The 19,499-nt window shown below is 53.8% G+C and overlaps 1 protein-coding gene across 2 annotated transcripts in view; it reads left to right on the forward strand.

Annotated features, from left to right (window-relative positions):
• Positions 1 to 19,499, forward strand: part of POC1A (POC1 centriolar protein A) — a 73,053-nt gene that overhangs the window by 23,178 nt on the left and 30,376 nt on the right. For both annotated transcript variants that reach the window (XM_057554991.1, XM_057554992.1), the window contains exons 8-9: positions 2,763 to 2,831; positions 5,344 to 5,442. In XM_057554991.1, coding sequence (XP_057410974.1) covers positions 2,763 to 2,831; positions 5,344 to 5,442 — 168 coding nt within the window. The remainder of the gene's footprint in view (positions 1 to 2,762; positions 2,832 to 5,343; positions 5,443 to 19,499) is intronic.

The following is a 19,499-nucleotide window of genomic DNA, read 5'->3' on the forward strand; positions in this document are numbered from 1 at the left end:
GATAAAAGAGACTCCCCCAGCCCGCAGGGTTTGGAAACTAGAACTCACTTCTAAATAACTGCTGGGCTAAAGAGAAAATCCCAGTGGAAATGGAACATTTGGAGATGAAGGACAGTGAAAATACTGCATATGGGAAACTTTGGGGATCTAAGCTCCAAGATGGCAGTCAGAGGCAAATTTGTAGCCTTAAATGAATTTATTTAAAACCAAGAAAGATCAAAAATAACCAAATTCAGAGCTCAATGTAGGAGGCTGCAGAAAGAACACGGAAAGAGGCCTTCTTGAGCTCACAGTTTTGCAGAGCGGCGAGCGGTTCAGTGGGGCCAGAGTGCTGATGGGAAGGGCAGAGGAGAGGGCCTGGTGAGGTCTCTGGGGGTCTGGGTGGTCTGAGGCCCTGAAGGCCCACCAAGGGTTGGGTTGAAGATTGTCAGCAGTGAAGAGCTGAGTCTGCATTGCAGTCCATGATGACTTTGGCCCACAGCAGAGCCCAGGGCCAGCCATTCTCTGGGCTGTGCTTTGACCGCCCTGGACTGCTTCTGTGGGCCCCGGGGTGGATGGGTAGGAGCCTTCGTGGAAACCACTCTTTCCAGGAACACCGAGGTACCTGGTGCAGGAGCCATGCAGTCCTCTTGGTAAACGGGCACTGTTGGGGAGGACTGTGGGCCTCAACCCTCAAGAGCTCCTCTGAGCGCCCTTGTCGCTCGTGCCCTCCCTGGAGTTTCCTGGGACTTGGACTCTGGGGAAGGCTCTAGTTCTTCTTGCCTGGAGGGCTCCTAGCACCTGCTTTCTGGTCCTGATCCCCCTGCCAAACTGGGCTGCCGGCCGCATTCTTCAGTGGTCCTGCTGCTGCTTGGCCTCCAACATCTTGTCCGCAACTTGGCATCTGGTGGTGAGTGTCAACAGGAAAGGAGACTGACCCACGAATATCTGTTTGGTTCCTTAGTTGCTGTGACTTCTTGGAAACCTGCCATTCCTCAATGAGCTCTGGGCAGGCAGAGAGCCTGGCTTTTTTGACACTCCACGTACTGTGTTCCTTCCCTTTTCTGTCTTCCCTCTTTGTTTTTCCTCAAAATGAAAACAGTTTTGTTTTGTTTTTGTATTAATGTAACGATGCTATATACTCGTTAAAAAATTCAAAGTATGGGAAATTACAGAGATTTCTAAGACTCAAGTAAGTCACGTGAAATTGCCTCCCCCCACTTAAGTCCTGTCAGTGTGTGGTGACTGTCCGCCTGGAAGGGTATCTGGGTGACAGACGACCTGCTCCCATCCTACCCCCAGGCCCTGCGTCTGCAGCCCGTGATGCTGCGCTCCTGGTATTGCACACTCACCTATGCAAGTGGACATTGTTCCCCGTCAGTGAGAATGGATCTCCTTTGTCCTGATGGATGGCTGCAGAGGACTCCCGGGCTGCTGTGAGCCCAGCCCCTTCGGGCCCCTTGTACTTCTTCATCACCCCCACTATGGGCAGCTCGGAGAGGAGGAGCCGTGGGTAGATTCCAGAAGCATGGGCAGACATGCTGCCTCCTGCCCAGTGTGCCCGGGCCCAGGGGGCAACTCTGTCTAACCCGCCTGTCTCTTCTGGGCAGGCAGAAGCTGGCCTTGCTCCCTGATGTCAGGTCCCTTTCCAGCCCACAACCTGTCTAGTCTTTTCTGCCGCCGAGTGGAAGTGCTTCCCAGTATTCCTGTCGTCCACGGGTCCACCGCTGTGTCAGCCCCACTGCCGGCGGCCCCTCATATTCGCTGTTGGAGCTCCTGTTGCTCCCTGTCCTGCTCTGGAGGAACTGAGGTGGCCTTTGATGGAGGCCGCACTGTCATCATCTAGGCGAGAACCTCTTATATCTGGCTTTGCTTGGGGAATGCCAGGTGTTGCCGCATTAACAGTTTGGCCAAAAGGAAGCAATGGTTCCTTTTGGCCAAACTTTTAGTGTGGTGGTGTGCCGAGCAGACTCTTGCTCTGTGCATCTTTCTGCAATGGGTTTCAGGCGTGTGGGGAAGAGCCCCCCTCTTTACCAGGAGATCATGCCCCCTGCCCCAAGCCTGAATGTGCTCACTGGTGCGGCCAGGTGCAGGCCTGACATCACCCTTTGGACAGTTCAGTGGACCTTCAGCGCGTGAGAAGCCAGAGTGGCATGTCTCCTCCCAAGGCCCCAACATGAGGGAAGTGATGTGCCCGTTAGAGGGACACGTCACTTTGCTCCGCTGCCCAGGCCCCTTCAGTAACCCCACCCCATCCTCCTTCTTGCCCTGGTTCTGGCCCTTTGGGTCGCCTGAGCTCCCCAAGCGCCCTGCCTCTGCTCATTGGCTCCTCCACGGGGCTCCACGCTTCTCTGGTCAGCTGCAGTGTGGTGTTGGCAGGGGGGCATGGTCTGGGTCAGGGGACCGAGTTCTGGCCCCAGTGCTGGGCCTGGGATAGGTCAGTGCACCTCTCTGACGTCCGGCTTCTCCTTGGGAAGTGAGGGCAGTGATGTCAGTCCGGTAGGGCTGTCAGCGCGGCCTTTCCTGCTCATTCCTGTCGGCCCAACGCTCGACCTCATGGCCCGGCTTTTGTCAGTGGTGCTTGGGGCCAGAGTCTCAGCAGTAGTGCTCATGCTTGGGCACCTGCCAGTTCCTCCGCCAAAGGTTGGGGAGGGCATGGGCTGGATGAGGTGCTCAGCCCTGAGTCCTGCTGCCGCTCTCACTCACGAGCTTCTGGTTTCTTCCTGTGCATTGAGAATCTAGAGTGACCTTTGGTGTTTGCTCTTTTTGGCTTGTTCTCCTAGGGTCCAGCCACCACTGTTGCCTTTTCAAGAACGGGGGAGTATTTTGCTTCTGGAGGTTCTGATGAACAAGTAAGTAAAGAATGATCTGAGGGGTCTCAGCTGATACTGAGCAGAACAGAACAGGGGGCCGAGGTGTCTTGGGGATGGACAGGCTGGGTTTCACCAGCTTCCTTGGTGGCTTTCAGCAATCTTGAGGCCTGGATCTTGGGGTGGGGCCCCCAGAGCTGGGCCCTGGCCTCCGCAGAGCAGGAGTGCTGCAGGTGCCGACCCGTGGCAGCATCTCAAAACCCTTACAGCTCAAACCAGCTTGGGTAGGAAGTCTGGGTTACTGTTGCCATGAGAAAGTTAAAATGGTTTTTTAGGAACTTCTTTCTCCTGATTATAGGTGAATAATTAGATAACTCTTGGATGCTTACTGCGGGCCTGGTAATGAGGGCAACATGGCAAGAGCGTCACCCCTCATTCAGTCCTCAGGGCAGCCGCGTGGGGCAAGGCTTCTCTTCAGCTGTTCTGTGGGTGAGGAAACCGAGTCTCGGCTGCAGCAGAGCTGGAGCCTGCGCTAGAGCCTGCACTCTGTCGTCTGCCGTCCTTTGCTCCTGCGCTGTCTGAGGGGGCAGCATTTTCCAACTCCAGGCTGCGGAGCGAGGACATGTGTGAGGAGGTCCTGTCCTGCCTTGTCACCCTGGTGCCTCCTGCCCAGACTGCTCAGCCCTGATTACCTGCCTCCTGCGGGGCACCCTGTCCCTGGGGTCTGGCCCAGAGTCTGGCACCTGGGAGGCTCCAGGGCCGTTGAAGAGTCACCCGCTGGAAATCTTTCTCCGGGTTCTGGCGCAGTGCTGCTTGTCCAGAAAACCACACTTCCCTGAGGCAGGGAGGAAGGGGTGGCTGTTCCGAGCCACTGGTGACCTGGTGTGTCACCTAGAATGTTCATCCCACTGCTCCCGGGCCTCACAGCTCTGACGGCTCTGCCCAGGAAAGTGCTGCTGGCCTCCCAGTGAGCGCCAGCCCCGGCCTGATGGACCGATTCTGGTTGAGTCTCTGCCAGTAAAGCAGAGGACGGTTGGAGGCACAGCATGGCTAAGAGTTGGCAGGCATCTTCCCATACCAGCACCGGTTCCTGTGCTGAACCGGCACACAAGGCAGGAGGAGGGCAGAGGGAACCCCTGAGCCTTGCCTGGGCATGAAGGCCTGGCTCATTGCTCAGAAGACTAGGGAAACTAGTACAGTAAATTCACACCATAAATAAAGTCCTGGCAAAAGAAATTCACATAGCACAAGAGGCAACCTGGTAGGAAGTAGGGCTTCCCCGACCCTGGCCCCTCCTGGGGCAGCCGCTGCTGTCAGCTCCCTGGCTGCCTTCTGATTGTCTGCTCTGAGAGCCTTTTGGGAATGACATTTGACATTCTCTTCACATTCCTGATAGCCATTCCCCGGCTCAGGACCATTCAACAGTTAGACTTGTGCAGTACACAGGACCCTATAAACAAGGGGGTGTGTGCCGATGTTCTTTTTGTAAAGGGGACAAATGAGAGACCCTAGATGCTCATCAGCTGGGGAGCAATGAACAGTGGTGCTGCTCTGGGAGTGGCGAGCAGCCTCCCAAAGAACCAGGCTCGTGGCTGCATCCCGATGGGGCATGCATCCAGGGCACGTTGAATTTCCATCCTATGTGGATTCGTTGGTTTTTCTGCGGCCTCAGTTGACTACTGGCCACGATTCACAATTCCTGCCATCCTGAAAGTGGCCCTAGAGAAGTGCAGCCACGGGTGGCCCGCACACTCCAGCAGGGAGCGCTCTTGCCCAGCTTTTGTTGGAGGAGCCTCAGGGCATGAAGATCCTCCCAGTGAGATGTAGAATAATGGACATGTTACCGACTTCTCCCTCGGGGCCAGTGTCTGTGCCAGACTGTCTCCTGTGAGCTTCATTGCAGCCCTGTGAGGTGGGAACTATGACCATCCCCTTTTCACAGATGAGGAAACTGAGGCACAGAGAGGGTGAGTCCCTTGCCTAGAGCCACACAGTAAGGGGTGGAGCCAGGATCTTAACCCTAGTTGTCTGGCCTGGAGTCTGTATCTGAACCACTTCTCACAGTGAAGCCGGCCAGGCCGCCACCCTAAGGAACTTGTATTTTAGTGGGGAAACAGATGGTAGACAAGGAAAAGGGACAAAGATTAACTAACTACCGACTCTGATGCCTTGAAGGAAATAAATAGAGGGCTATGATAAAAACTAGCAGGAGGGCCAGGGAAGGCCTCTCTGAGAAGGTGGTATTAGAGCAGACACTTCAGCCTGAGGTGCCAGCTACACAGAGCTTGGGCCTGGGACATCCCAGGCCCAGGGAGCAGCCAGTGCAGAGGCCCAGTGGTGATAGTGACTCTCCGTCCTGGTGGAGCACCCGATCCTCTTGGGGCCTGTTCAGAGATGGTGCAGGTCCCAGAGGGAGTGGGGTGCCAGGTGGGGACCACAATCCCACCACTGGCCCAGAACTTTGGGGGTGGCCTCTGGGCCCATTTTCTCCGTGGAGAAGGACTGGTAAGGGGTTTTTCTTCCCCTGATTCTGTGTGCTTATTGGTCTCGGCAGGTGATGGTTTGGAAGAGTAACTTTGATGTTGTCAATTATGGAGAAGTCCTAAGAGTGCAGAGGCCCGCAGCCTCGCTGGCCAGCTCCTCCAGAACTCTGGTAAGTGGCTTGACAGGCATATCCTGAGCCCTGTGACTGGTGGGCTGGGTCATGGTGAATAGCACTGGGCTCGGGGATGGTAGGGGTGCTGCAGGCTTAGGCTGGTCACAGGGAAGAGACCCTGGTCAGATCTCATCATTTACCAAAAACTTAAGTGCTTGTGGTGCTTTGTTTCAAATCTAGAATGAACACATAAGACATGAAGAGGCCGTTAGCGCACACTGCTGGGTGCCTAGGCCCCGTACCATCTGGTGGGGGACTGTTTCCATGCTGTAGGCCATTGGTTGTTTGAGGCCTGAGGAAAGGAAGGACCCATCCTTTGCTGAGCCTTGGGCTCGATGTCGGGTTCCTAGAGGGTGCGGGGCCTGAAGCCACAGCTGAGACAAATGGGAAGGGCCCCAGCCCTGTTGTTCTTACTTCCTTTTTTTTTTTTTTTTTTTTAACCATGGAAAGGAAGTTCCTCAGCCACAAACCATTTTTTGTATCTTTGTTGGTAAAAGGGCGTTCAGTGTTCCTGAATTAAAATAGTTAATATTTTTGGACAAATATTTGGGGAAAAGAAGATAACTGATACCGTCTCACTGAATAAGGTCACATTCAGCTTTGGCTAAAATAAACGGTGAAGCCAAGGAGGTGGAACTGTGAGGGTTGTAAGCTCCAGTGGCCGCAGGCTGCTTAAATCTCTCCCTCCTGGATCTTAGAGGCAGTGTGGCCTCTCCCACACGCGGAAACTGGCCTGAACAACAGGAAGCGGCTTGCCCAAGGTCCCCAGCAAGTCAAGGTTGGCCCAGAATAGAACCAGGAAGCCTCTGAGTCCATCCCGGGGCTTTCTTTGGCTCCAGCAGAGGGCCCTGCCCCGCCCCGCCCACGCCCCATCCTGTGTGTTGGGGCTCCCTCTAGGAACAGGCCAGGTTGGGATTTAAAGCTTTTCTTCCAAGGGTTGCCCTTGGCCCAGAGGTTTTGTTCTCAGCTTTTGGGTTTGTTGGGGGGCGGGGAGGGGGTTGCTGGGTTGCACGGTGGTGTGCTTGCTGCCATTTCATCTTCCACCTAGAAAGGCATCTTCCAAACTGTGGAGTTGGGATCCTCTGGGGTCCATGCCCACTCCCCGACAGCTTCCCGTCTCTTGGGTATTTACGGCAAGCCAGGCCCTGCCGAGGCCTTTACGTGTACTGCCCTGTATATTCCTTACCTCATCGGGATGGGTGGGTAAAGTTACTGCTCTCATTCACAGAGGAGACACCTGGGGCTTAGTTGCCTGCCCTGGTGCCTGGACCTGGGGACCCACCATGCTGGTCCCTCTGAGCAGGGCTGAGTAAGCTAGAAACTGCAGGTGGCAGAGGGCTGCCTGGAAGCTCTTTCCCACCCTGGGGGAGGGCCCTGCCACCTGTCTCTTGGAAATGGTTAGTAATCACCAGCAAGGGGAGAATCCCATGCTCCTTTTCTTGTAGCTATTGAGAAAGTAACTTGGACAAGCTGCCTCTTGTCCCTTCAGCCCTAGCTCAGAGACGGGGTGTGGGGCACCCTTGCTTCCCATAGCTGTGGGACCTGATCATCTAGGACGAAGGATGTGGGGTGGGGAAAGCCAGCAGGACAGGGCAGGGTAGGGCCTGGGTGCTCGAACCATCAGCCGGGCTCAGGAAAACCATTTGTTCCCGTATTCCCCTCAGGCCCTATGCCCAGTGGGCATCACCACGTGGGGCTCAAATTGGGGAAGGGGTGTGGTCTCTGGCTGTGTGGTCCCAGGTAAAGCACCCACTCTTTGCAAGCCTCTATTTCCACGATGGGGCCCGAATACACTCACAGACAGGCTCTGAGGACCCCATGTGTGATGTAGGTGACCTCTGCTAACCTATGAAGTGACTTGACTTGTTAATCCTAAAATCATTCTTCATTTGGGGCTTTTTCCTCATGTGTCTCAGGCCCCTTTGAGACTCTGAACTGACCTATAGGTCCTCCTCCAGACGCACTATGTCCACACACGCATACCACCGGAGTACCCTTTCAGGGGCTGCTCTGATCTCAGGACTCCCAGGTCAAGAGGAGCGCTGGGGAGGCTGTTTTGTTTTGTTTTGTTTTATATACGTAACATAAAATTCACCATTTTGCCTATTTTTAAGCATACAGTTGAGTGGCATTAAGTACATTCACACTGTTGGGCAACAATCATCACCATCATACACAGAATTTTTTCGTCTTCCCAAACTGAGGCAAGCTAGTCAGTATAGCACGGCTCAGTGACTAGGTCTTCCCCTGAGTTGGGAAGGCAAGCTGACAGTATGGTCTTGCCCGTCCTGCCCCAGGGCTTCCCTGGCGCCGAGATAGTACTGATGACCGATTCTGTGGCCGGCCAGGGTGTCTCAGCTCCTCAGGGAGCCCCCACCCGTCTAGCTCTGTCCACATTACCATCCTTCCAGCAGCCTGGGGGTTCTCAGCCTCGGCACGTCGATTCTTTGGGCCAGATGAATCTTGGCCCAAAGAAATCCTGTTCATTGTAGGATGTTTAGGAGCATCGCACTAGCTGCCGGTAGCATCCCCCGCCCCCAGTTGTGACAGTCACAAATGTCTTCAGACATTGCCAAATGTCTCCTGGGGCGCAGCACTGCTCCCAGTTGAGAATCACTGCAGTAACTCCTGCCTCGGAGTGAGCCCAGAAAGGGGGCTGCTGCAGCAGCAGGAGGAGGGTGGGAATGCGGGCATGGCTGTCAGGGTGGGAGGAGCTTAGGGGGGGGCACTGAGGACTCTGGAGCCTGTGCTCCTGCTTGATGGGCCGGATCTGGGCTCCCCACCAGCAGCTGTGGCCCAGGTCTCTCAGCCTGACTTTCTAGCACAAGCCCACTTTGTAGAAATGTCGTTTGGCTTATCGAACTGTGGAATCTTCCATGGGTGATGGTAAACAACAAGAAAAGACCTTGAGCAACTTGGTTTTCTTCACTACACTTGGAGTGTGTTCTTACCCTTCCTGCCTGCGGGCTTCCCGGGCTCTGCGGTAGTACCTGGTGAGTGATTTGGTGGCTTGGCTTCTCAGAGAGCCCACGAGCACCACCACCGTGCCCAAGGAGCTCTCAGACCTGAAGGCCCCTCCCCCTTCAGCGCTGTCTACACACTGGGTCTCAGATTCTAACGCCACATGAGTCACTCCTGTGCGTTTGGGGATTTTAGGAAGCGCATTGGACCAGGTGCTGGATCTTGAATTCTGGACCACATGCCTATTAGAGTTTGGCAGTTTAAAGCCAGAGGGGCAGACCATGGCAAGGGCAGCCCTGTGAGCCTGTGACAGCCCCTGCCCTGGACCCCTGCCCTGACTGTGGCATTCAACTCCCGCTCTTGGAATGAAGGCCATCCTTGAGCCCACTCTGAACAGAGCTCTGTTCACTGCCGGAGCTATTTTCAACCTCTGGTTGAAATTCACGGCTTATTTTTAGACACATTTCATGTTGAAAAGCAAAAGCCATTTCCCAGCCCTTCAGAATGAGAATAATGGGTTCCATTTTCCCTCTATTCTTGGCTGAGTTGCCATGAGGAGGGATTTCAGGGCTGTGGCTGGGGAGCTTTCTCTGCTTGGAAGCCTGCAGAGGAAGGACTCCAGCCCATGCACTGGGCTGAGGGTGGGCAGGAAACTCCATGGTCTGCCGCACGACACGCTGCATGGCTGGAGGAAGGTTGCAAGGTTTCAAGCAGATGAGCCGCCTCCCAGAGGGGCTTGTGTGGGGCCCCACGAGCTGTCTGTGTCAGGGGCTTGTGCTGGCGTTTTCAAGGGGCTCCTGTTTAGCTCTGTTCCTGCTACAGCCCTCGTCTTCTCGCCCTCTCTGCGCTCATCCTCACCGTTTTCACTCCCTCCTGCTGTCTCTGCTTTTTGGTCTGTCCCTGAGGCTATGGACCACTGTGTCTTGGCTGACCTTGGATTTGGCGTGTGCCCCGCAAGTCCCAGCTGCTATAGCTGACTTCTGCCTCAACCACAGAAGCATCGTAAAACCATTTTTTTTTTTTTATTAATTTATTTTTATTTTTGTCTGTATTGGGTCTTCGGTTCGTGCGAGGGCTTTCTCCAGTTGCGGCAAGCGGGGGCCACTCTTCATCGTGGTGCGGGGACCGCTCTTCATCGCGGTGCGCGGGCCTTTCTCCATCGCGGCCCCTCCCGTTGCGGGGCACAGGCTCCAGACGCGCAGGCTCAGCAATTGTGGCTCACGGGCCCAGCTGCTCCGTGGCATGTGGGATCTTCCCAGACCAGGGCTCGAACCCGTGTCCCCTGCATTAGCAGGCAGATTCTCAACCACTGCGCCACCAGGGAAGCCCGTAAAACCATTTTTAATAGCAAAGATGCATCTATTCTGATATAATCTTATTCTTGCCCTCTCTTCAAACATCTGAGAGCCTGTTACGCAATTGAGAAGGAAAGTTGTGCTGGGTGGGGCAGGAGTGGAAGAAGGCCGAATTCTAGGTAATTCAGTAAAACTAAAAAACCACTTCCTGAGTTCTCTGGGCTGGCTGCCCTCCAGTTCAGAGAACCTTGAGGTCTAGGGCCGAGGGCTTTTCTCCACTCACCTCAAATGGGGAGATGCCAGGTCCTCCTTCGGGAGATTTCACGAGGTGGTACATGCCAAGCAGGCACTTGGAACCGTGCCTGGCATGTGGCAAGTGCTCACCAAGCTTTAGCTATTTTTAAAATGTTCCTTTTCCTTCCTCTGTCCAACAGAGCTAGGCGAGTCCCCTGCCCGGGCAGGGGACTTAATGCTCCAAACCTGCTGCGGTGAGGGACAGCAGGCGGGGGTGGGGGCCCTTCTGACCGGGTCACATTTGAGGTTGACTCCGCTCAGCAGACTGTCCCTGTGAGGTCCACTGTGGCTTCTGGACTCTTGCGGGCGTCAGTTGTGCTTCCTGATGAGTAGCCCAAGTCCTCTCTGCTCGCAGACACAAAAGCAAATCCATGAGGTGGGTGGAAACAGGCCTCTTTTCCCCCCTCACCCCCTGACTCCTCAGGGCATGGTGCCCAGGACCCCCTGAGCCTCAGTGCTAGGACTGTCCCCAGGAAGAGGAGGCCAGGTTAGCCGAGGATATCTGGTCCAAGGCCTCAGCCTTCCCTAAGGATGGCCTGTTTCTTCTTCCTAGTTTCTCTGGTTCTGAAAGGGGAGCCCCAGACACCCCCCTGTGCCCCCCTTCAGCTCCCACATTTCCATTTTGGGGTGTTATACAGAGTGGGCTTGACTTAGGGATTCTTGGGCCCTGATCCCTGGCCCAGAGAGTCTTGGCACTGGATCTTGCCGCGCGCTGAGGATCTGGGAGTCCCAGGTGGAGTTTGCTCAAGATCTGGGTTCTCATGCAGGCACCTGGACTGAGGAGTCATTGGGTCAAGGTTGGGGAAGGGACCCGTTTCCACCTGCCTCATAGATTTGCTTTCTCGCTTGGGAACTTGGATGACTTGGGTCTTTTACTGAGAACACACATTTCTGGCTGGCATTTGCTTTTCGTAGTGAGGAGAAGTGTGGGTTGGTAGATGGGGCATTGTGAACCCCAAGTATCTTAGAGGGGAGCCTCTCATTTCTCCACTTGAGGCCAGTTCTGGCTCTGAGTTCTCCAAGCTGTTGCAAGGGGCTCTTGACAGCAGATCCTCAGTCAGAGGATGCCAGGCACACAGGCATCTTGGAAAAGTGTTGGTTTCATGGGACCCAGACTCCTAACACATCGGCTGACCTTGCCTTAGGCTCGGGGCATCTGTGGGGGTCGAGATGTGCCTCTTAATGTGCTGGGGGCTCTCGCTCTGCTGCACCCTCTGGCTGAATAGCTGGCCTCCCACAGCCTCCTTCATCCATGTGAACGAGAGCCTGGCGAGAAACACAGGAAAGCAGACGCTCCCTGGCCCCTCTCAGTACCTTCTTGCCTGGTTTGGCCCTTGTTGGGCCTGGCAGGGCCTGGGCCTTGGGGGCTGACTTAGGAACAGTGGGGACTTTGTTTTCATGTTTCCTGGGACTTAGTGGATGACTCCCATGGGATAATTCATTCCTGCCCGCTGTGCTGCACAGAGGAGAAACCTGAGCCCAAAGGTCACCTGCTGGTGAGTGGCCCAGGTACCAATCAAGCCTGTGCCCTTGGGTCTCAGCCCTTTTGTTAGCAAAACTAAGAGACCCTAGACTGGAAACGATCAAGAGGTATTCTCCCCATTTCTCAGTGGGCATCCTAGCCTCCTCAGCCCCTGGGACAGATATGCAAGCCCAGCACAGGACAGACTCTGGTGACTCAGAAACAGCTCTTGGTCACTTTTGTGTGTGTGTGCTTGTGTTGAGTCCTGGCAGCACCGCCTTGGGGCCTCTGGTGTCTGCATGCCCCTCACCCTTGGTGAAATTTGACTCCCCGTTGCTGGTCCCCGTTATTCCCCCCACTAAGACCCCGAGGTTCCTGTTCTGTGAGGTGTCTCCAGGTCACCTGGAATGGCCTGGGGCTGGGCACAGTACAGGGGAACAATAAGAGACCTCGCTGGCCGGGTGCTTCCTGCGGTGAGGACAGCAGTCTTACAAGGATGGCTGCCCCGGAGAGGATTCTTGGGCAGCCCTACTAGGGAGGTGGATGATGCTGGAAACTTCTGGCTCTGGGAGCCACTTTAAGAGCTTGGCTGGCAGTATTGCCCCTGTATCCTGTTCCAAGCCGAGGCTGGGGCCTGGCTGGATGTGGCACGTCTCTCCTGTAACCTCAGACGGGTCATCTGGATTCTCTGTGTCCTGATTTCTCCCCCCAGAGTACATTACTTCTCTGGGCATTTTCCATTTTACCGGCTCACTCTGCAAAAGACCATCCTGCAGGGGTGAGGGCAGGGCAGGGCAGCCGCCGCAGCCTTTGCTGACCCTGGGCGATAGAGGTGCTCAGACAGATGCCTCACTCCACACTCAGATTGCATTTTCCCCACCTTTACCTGAATGGAAGTCGTGGAAAGTGCTATAGGTTTCTTAGTTTCCATGGGAAGACAGAGGAGACTAGAAATATAGAAGATTCAATATTTGTCACCAAACTGCGATATTTAAAGAAAGTTTCCTGCTTGAAACAGAGCACCCTTAGACAGTAGCTGATGGGTAACGTGGCTGTGCATGGTCGAGGAGCACCAGATATTTGACGCCCCTAGCAGAGGGGCTTCCTGGGCCCAGGGATCAGAGTGAGGGGCTGAGCCCTCCCTGCTGACCTGTTGTATCCAGTACTGGGAGGCAGGCGGGATGCCCTCTCCTTTCCTTCCAGAGGCTACAACTGACTTACTGGGAGGTGGGTCAGGGCTGCTACCAGGCACATGTTAAATAATTACTGTGTTTACAAGAAGGGAGGGGTTGCCTTTGCCAAGCACGAGAACAATGTTTGCAGAAACGAATCAGGCAGAGTTGCTGGGCTTCCTGGCAGTGGAGTGAGGAGACAGGCCTTTTAACATTTGACATTTATTGCAGCAAGCCTCTTGCAGTGGTTCTCAAACTTCAGTGTGCATCAGAGTCACCCTAAGGGCTTGTTAAAATTCAGCTTGCCCCATCCCCAGAGTGTCTGATTCAGTAGGGAATTTACATTCCTAACAAATTTCTAGGTGGTGCTGATGCTGCTGGTTGGTTGGAAAAGAGTCTAGCCGATTGACACCCTGGCATCGCGAGCAGGGAGGTGGCTGGAGAGAGAGAGTGAGTCTCTGTCCATCTTGGGAAGTTTCTATGGCTCACGGGAGCTACCGCTTGGGAGAGGCACCTGGAGAATTGGTGTCCCTTCAGCCCAGTTTGGAGCACTGTAGTCTTCCTCTTTCCAGAAGAGGAAAAGCGGTGTGGTTGGTTCTGATCTCGGTGTGGTGTTAAAAGAAATCCCGGTGTTGCCCTTTAGGCTCTTTAGACCTAAAGGCACTCTTTAAACCCACTGTGCTCTGTTTACAACTGGGCAGGCAGATGTGTGGTTTTGTTACCAGCCAAGGACATCAGTTAGAGGATGGGACCCAGGGCAGCCCTCCGTGGGCCTCTGCCGGGCCTGTCATCCTCTCTCAGCTCCTGTCCTGGCCATTAGTGCTGCTGCATCAGTTCCGTCATCAGTGCTTGAATCCATGTTCTCCAGGCCACCTGCCTCCTGCATTGTCCTCAGTGTCCACCTCTTACCCTGCAGATGGGGGTGCCTAGGTCACCTCCCATCCTCCAGAGTCTAATGGGCCTTTAGGGAAGCTGGCGGGTGAGTCTCTGACACCTGAGCTTGAGACGGCCTGGGTGCTTGTGGCCCAACATTTTAACCCCCAGGTAGAGGTCTTCTTTGTAGAGCCTTTTGGGGAAGTGCCTCCAGGTAGCAAGAGCAGGAACAAGCCCTGAAACAGCGATGACGGCAGTGGCACCAAGAGGATGGGGCTGTGGGATGGGGCAGTAACTGAACTCCCTTCTCTGAGCTGCCCTTTTGAGAGGCTGATGGTAGTTTCCTGCCACTGGAAAATTCCCATCCCTTTCACAAGGTCCCTATCCAGAGGAGAATGGCACAATTCTTAGGAAGGAAGGCCTATTAATGACTTAAACCAACCGGGGACGTAGTCTTAGAAATCCAGGGCAAGATGTATTAAGGTAGTCACAGTGTGGAATCCAGACAAAGCCTGGACACCCTTGTGTCCAGCTCTGCATGCATCGGGACACACCTGGTGTGTGAACCTGGGCGCTCACACACACCTGTGAGAGCTCTCATCTCTTTCAAGGGACTCAGAGCTGTTTTGGGTTTCCTTTCCCCCTGGCAGCCAAAGCGTGGGTTCAAGGTCAGTGGAGATTCCACAGTTGCACATGGGGAATCGAGCCCAAATCACAGGACAGTGGGGTCCTGACATTGTGGTGCTTTACTCCAAGGCACACACAGCCCTGGACAGCGCACACCGCATGCCTCAGAGTGCCTTTGTTTCAGCCCTGGGGCCACTGCAGTGATGCTACCATTTTGGTGACAGTGATGATAAACATCCACAGCCTGGTTAGGCCACGCTGACAAGTCCCCTCTCCACAGAGAGCCAGCAGAGGCCATGCATGTGAAGTAGAGAGGGTGGCATCTGAGAGCTAGCCTGCCTCCCTCCCTCCCTCCCTCCCTTCCTTCCTTCCTTCCTTCCATGCTGCTTTCAAACCTAGAAACCTGAAAATGGAAGAAATGAGCCACAAGTGGAAATAGACCCAGTTGCTTAAATCTGACTGTGATTCTTTGGCTCCACCTCCCTGTTCCCCAGCAGAGCCGCGCTCCTCCTTTTAGTCTCTTTCCAGATGGCACCTCCTCCATGCAGCCTTCCCAGGAAGGGCAGCAGCTTGTGAAATCTTCCTGCTCCACCTACCCAGAGCACTCTGCTTGGTGGAGCAGCCCCTCTCGGCCACAGTCAGTTTTTCACAGGCCTAACTTGTTGCCCTGGAGGCCTGGGGCCTTGGTCTCCATGGGGTGCCCAACATGTGTCTGGACACCTGAGCAGAATGCTCAGGAAATCAGAGTTCAGTGGACACATTCTGCTGTCTGTGGGCATCGTGGGTTGAGTGTGTGAGGCTAGAGGCAGGCTCTGGCGCTTTCCTTTTGCCGTGTTTGATGGTCCCAGGCTAAGTGAAGGAAACCACTTTCTGACCTGGTTTGTCAGTTTGGGGGCAGGTGGCAAGGGGTGGTGTGGGCAGTGGAGGGTGGGAGAATCTACATGTCTGGACTAGAAGTTTTAGTCCTTCTTTCGATTTCAATGGAAAAAATCCCTTTTCAGCTTGTATTTTCCAGATTGGATGGCAGCGTTGTCCATGTGGTGTAAGGGTGTTGGATAATGCTTGTGTTTATGTTCTCATTGGTTACCATGGAAAAAATCAGAATAGATGGTTTCCATGGAGATTATCTTAAAATTAGTTTCTTTGAAGGTCCAGACATTGCTGCAGGGTTCACTGAATGCTCTTGGTGCCATCGGGGCTTTCTCTATGGCAGTGCCAAAGGCTGGTCTGAACGTTTGTGGATTCAGCCTAATTTGCCTCCTGTGCTTGAAAGTGCCAGAACACCAGAGTGGGGGTGATCCTGTGCCTCACCTTCCTCCTGGGGTCCCGCTTGCCTGGCCTCAGCTCCACAGCTCATTCAAGTAGCCTGGAGCTTTTATTTTTTTATTTTTTTATTTTTTTTTACCACCACCAACAAAAAAACCCTTTGTATTGTGGAAATTTTCAAGCTAGCACAAAAGGTAGAGAGAATAATATAATGAACCACCCCCCCCCATGTATCCTTTACCTAGCTTTAGCATTTTGCCGATCTTATTTTGTTCATCTCCTCCCACCCTTTTTTAGAAGAGTTGGAATATTTTTGTTTAATCCAGATATGTTACCCTAAATAAAGACTTTTCTGGGTTAAATAACTGCAGTGCTCTTATCGCATCCAACAAAATTAATATTTCCGTAATATCAGATGCCTAGTCCATGTTCACATTTTTCTGCATTGTGTCAAGAATATTGTTTTGTGCTCTTTGTTCAAATAAGGACGTGGGAGCCTTTGAAAGCCCACGTCTCCCCTCCTCACCATGGTCCTGCTACGTGGAGAGGTTGAGCGCTCTTAGCTTAGAGCTGCAGTTGGGCCGGGCCAGGCAGAGCCTTGGGGCTCCACCCTCCCACTGTCCACAAGGGAGAGTTGTGTACTCTGAGCTCCAGGACGCCCTTGTCCCAGCCTGGAGATGTGTCAGCGCAGGTGGGCCAGCTACTGCCAGCTGTCCTGGGGCAGGCGTCCGCTGGGGTGCGCTGTCCCTCTTCACAGCCTACAGGGGGAGGGAGGGAGAGGGGTGATGTAACCTTGATTCACAACAGCTGTGTGCAACTTCATCTTCCAGGAAAGGGAGGCTGTGAGACACCGGGGTTGGGGGGGGTGGGGGGGGAGGCAGCCTCCCTCGGCTCCTCCCTGGGCAGCACCAGGGTGAGGGCTTTGGCTCATCGGAGGCCCGCTGCCTCTGCGGGGTAGGCAGAGCCAGTCCTGGTTATCTGTCTTGGCAGGCTCTGCTCGTGTCCTGAGATGCTGCACAAAATATGAATTGCCGAGTGGTGGGAGTGGTGCCCGGGGATGGTTGGTGCCTCGAACACTCTCCATTGAACTAAGTGCAAGGAGAGTTTAAAATAGCCAGCCTTTGTTCCCGAGGTTTTAAAAATTCAACTCCAGTAGTTACAATGAGCTGTCTTCAAGTGGATCTATAAATAAACTGCTACTGTTCCTCTTTGTCACCGAGAGCTTCGGCGGCTTCCAGAGACGTCGGCTCTGCCGCTCATCTTCATTAGATGCCTCTCATCTGTGGGGCAGCTGCGGCCATCAGCAAGCCGGGCTGACACGCAGAGTTTGTAATGACAGCCACACGTTCCCTTTTAAAGAGCCACAGTGCCAAGCCACAGTGCCCCATGATTGACTACACAGGGAAAGATGTAACTTTGCATTGGAGAAACCTGGCAGGGAGGTCAACATCACCATTGATCGAGGTCAACATCACTGATATATAAGATATATAAGACCTGTCTGGTATATAAGACCTGTCCGTGTGAGCCCTGTGGTGTCATGCACATAGCTTTTGTGGTGCTCTTGTCAAAAATGCATAACCTCACCCCAGTTGTGAGAAAACATCAAACAGATCCAAACTGAGTGACATTTGACAACAAAACTGACCTGTACTCTTCAAAAATGTCAAGGTCATGAAAGACAAGGGAAAACTGAGGAACTGGACAGATCTCAGGAGACTAAGAAAAAACTGAATGCAGTGTGGGGTCCTGGATAGGATTCTGGAACATCAGGATCCAAGGACATTAATGGGTAAACTGGTGAAGCTCAAATGGAGCCCTTCCTTGGTTTGGTTAATGGAATTGTCCCAATGTTAATTTCCTGGCGTGACCATTGTACTAATGGTTATGTAAGATGTTAACACTGGGGGAGCCTTGGGGAGGGATATATGGAAATTTTCTGTACTATTTTTTGCAACTTTTCTCTAAGTCTAAAGTTAGTTCAAAGCAGTTTAATTTAAAAAAAACAAAACAAAAACTACAGTCAACACTTAAGCTTTATCAGAAGCCTTGATCTCCCGCCCAGGGTGTCTCGGTTCAGGTGTTTGTGTTGGGGAGGGCAGGTGTTTCTGTCTCAAGGTAGGAGGTAACAACCCGAGCTACTTAGCACCCAGCCTGGAGTGGGCCCTTAGTGACGTGTGTGGAGCTGAACTGAGCAAGAGCCGGCCCTACAGGAAACAGGTCGTGTTCAAAGGGAGTTCTTACAAAGGTATTGGTCACCAGCATGGGGACCGCAGGGCGGTGTTGTCTGCTTGTGGACGTTGTCGTTTCTCGAAATGCTCCGGAGGTGCACCCTCTCCAGGAACTCTGGGCAGACTGGCAGCAGCTGCTCTGCGCATCGCCTCCTCCTGAGGCTTCCCTGGGCTGCGTGGAGGACCCCACCACTCTGCCCTGCCCTGTTCCTTCTCATCCGTGTCCCTGAGCCCTGGGCTCTGCCTTGCTGCCTGTCAGCGTGTTTCTGGCTGTACCAGGTGTGATGACCTGGAGGGCTTCCACCCCTAAAGCCTGGGTTGGTTTTCCTCCACGCTCAGATCCAGGAGGGCCAGGACCTCCCCTGGGCACAGGAAAGTTCTCGCTGCATGATGGTCTGCTTGCTTTCTCATGGCTGCCACCAGTTTGCAACGCTTAGCCTTCCTCTCCCCGTTTCGTCCTCCCCCGCTTCTCCCCACAGCTTCCCTCACGTGTCATTTCACTAGGACAGTCCTCCCCTGCCCTACTTTTTTCTCCTGGGGGCATATCTGGACATTGGAATGACTTCCTGTTTCCTGCTTCTTACCAAGGCCGTCCTTTCACACCTTTGAAACACATTTGGCTGTATAAATCAGCCCTCTTGTGTGGGGAGGAATACTTGGAGACCAAGTATTGGAGAGCACGGCTGGGGAGTCAGCAGGAGATGGCTGGGGTTGAGCCCAGGGGTGGCTGACATAGCCCTGGGGGTGGGAGCCTCGGTCTTGCTTTGGGCCTGAGTGAGGAGACGGGGGTTCCGTGGTTTGTGCATTTAACATCTCCCACATGCCAGGGAGGCCTGTGACCCACACAGGTGTAATAGGATGACAGAGGCAGCTGTGGCCCCTGCCTCAGAGGGACTCTCAGGAGAGGACTGTGAGGTGAGAAAGTGGGCCAAGCTGCCTGTGGTCTTGGTGCCTGGACGGCACTGGTTCTGTGTGAGGAGGCCTGGGTCAGGCACGTGGATCCCTCATCCTCCAGGTTAGACCCATCCTCTGACCGCTTCACAGTTCTTAGTTCAGAGGACACCCTGTCTGCTTCCCGTTGGTGGGAGCCTGGGGTCACAGGGTGGCTCTTACACTGAATTGGAATCTGTCATCTTGGAGAGTCTGATTGAGTTCAGAGGAAGCTGTCCAGCCCCATCCCCCCGAGCCTCTTGGCTCACTCTGCTTGGGAGCCTGGTGTGGGGAACACATGGAGGCACCCTGCACATTCATACTGTAGACAAAAGCCAGCAGCAGTAACCAAACCCCACACACATACTTGGGCTGGCTTGGAAGAACATTGGCAAGATTGCCAAACAATTAGATGATTTTAAGAAACTAGAATTCCTCTTGGGTTCAAGGCTATGTTTAGAACCAGAAGTTTCCTCTCTTGTTGGAGTCCGGGCCGGAACCCTAAATTATAGGGCAGACAAGGCTGTAGTAGATGTAGTCCACAAATATGTGTGGGGAATACAGTACCAGGTTTCTTTTGAGCTTTGATTTGAGAAAACAGCTGTGTCTATTTCCACTTGAGAAGCTGGAGCTGAGCAGAGCCCAAGTGAGCTCTGCTCTGTCCCCTGCTCTCCTCGCCAGGGCCAGGTTTAGCAGACAGGGAGGCAGGCGAACTGGATGCCTGTTAACTTTCCATGAGGCAAATTGTCAAAGCCAAAGGCCTGAGGTGAAAACCAAGGAACGTCTGTGTCTGTGAATCTGCACCCTTGCTTAGCAGACTATGTGATGAGCAGTTCGATGAAAGATTAAGTTGAAAAGATTCAACTGTGGTGTGTGGTGTGTCTGTCCATTTCTTCGTTTTGCACTCAGGGTCTATACTAGGAGGGTAACTGGTGAGACAGTC

This window comes from Balaenoptera acutorostrata, chromosome 10 (assembly GCF_949987535.1).
Source record: "Balaenoptera acutorostrata chromosome 10, mBalAcu1.1, whole genome shotgun sequence".
Lineage (NCBI taxonomy): Eukaryota > Metazoa > Chordata > Mammalia > Artiodactyla > Balaenopteridae > Balaenoptera > Balaenoptera acutorostrata.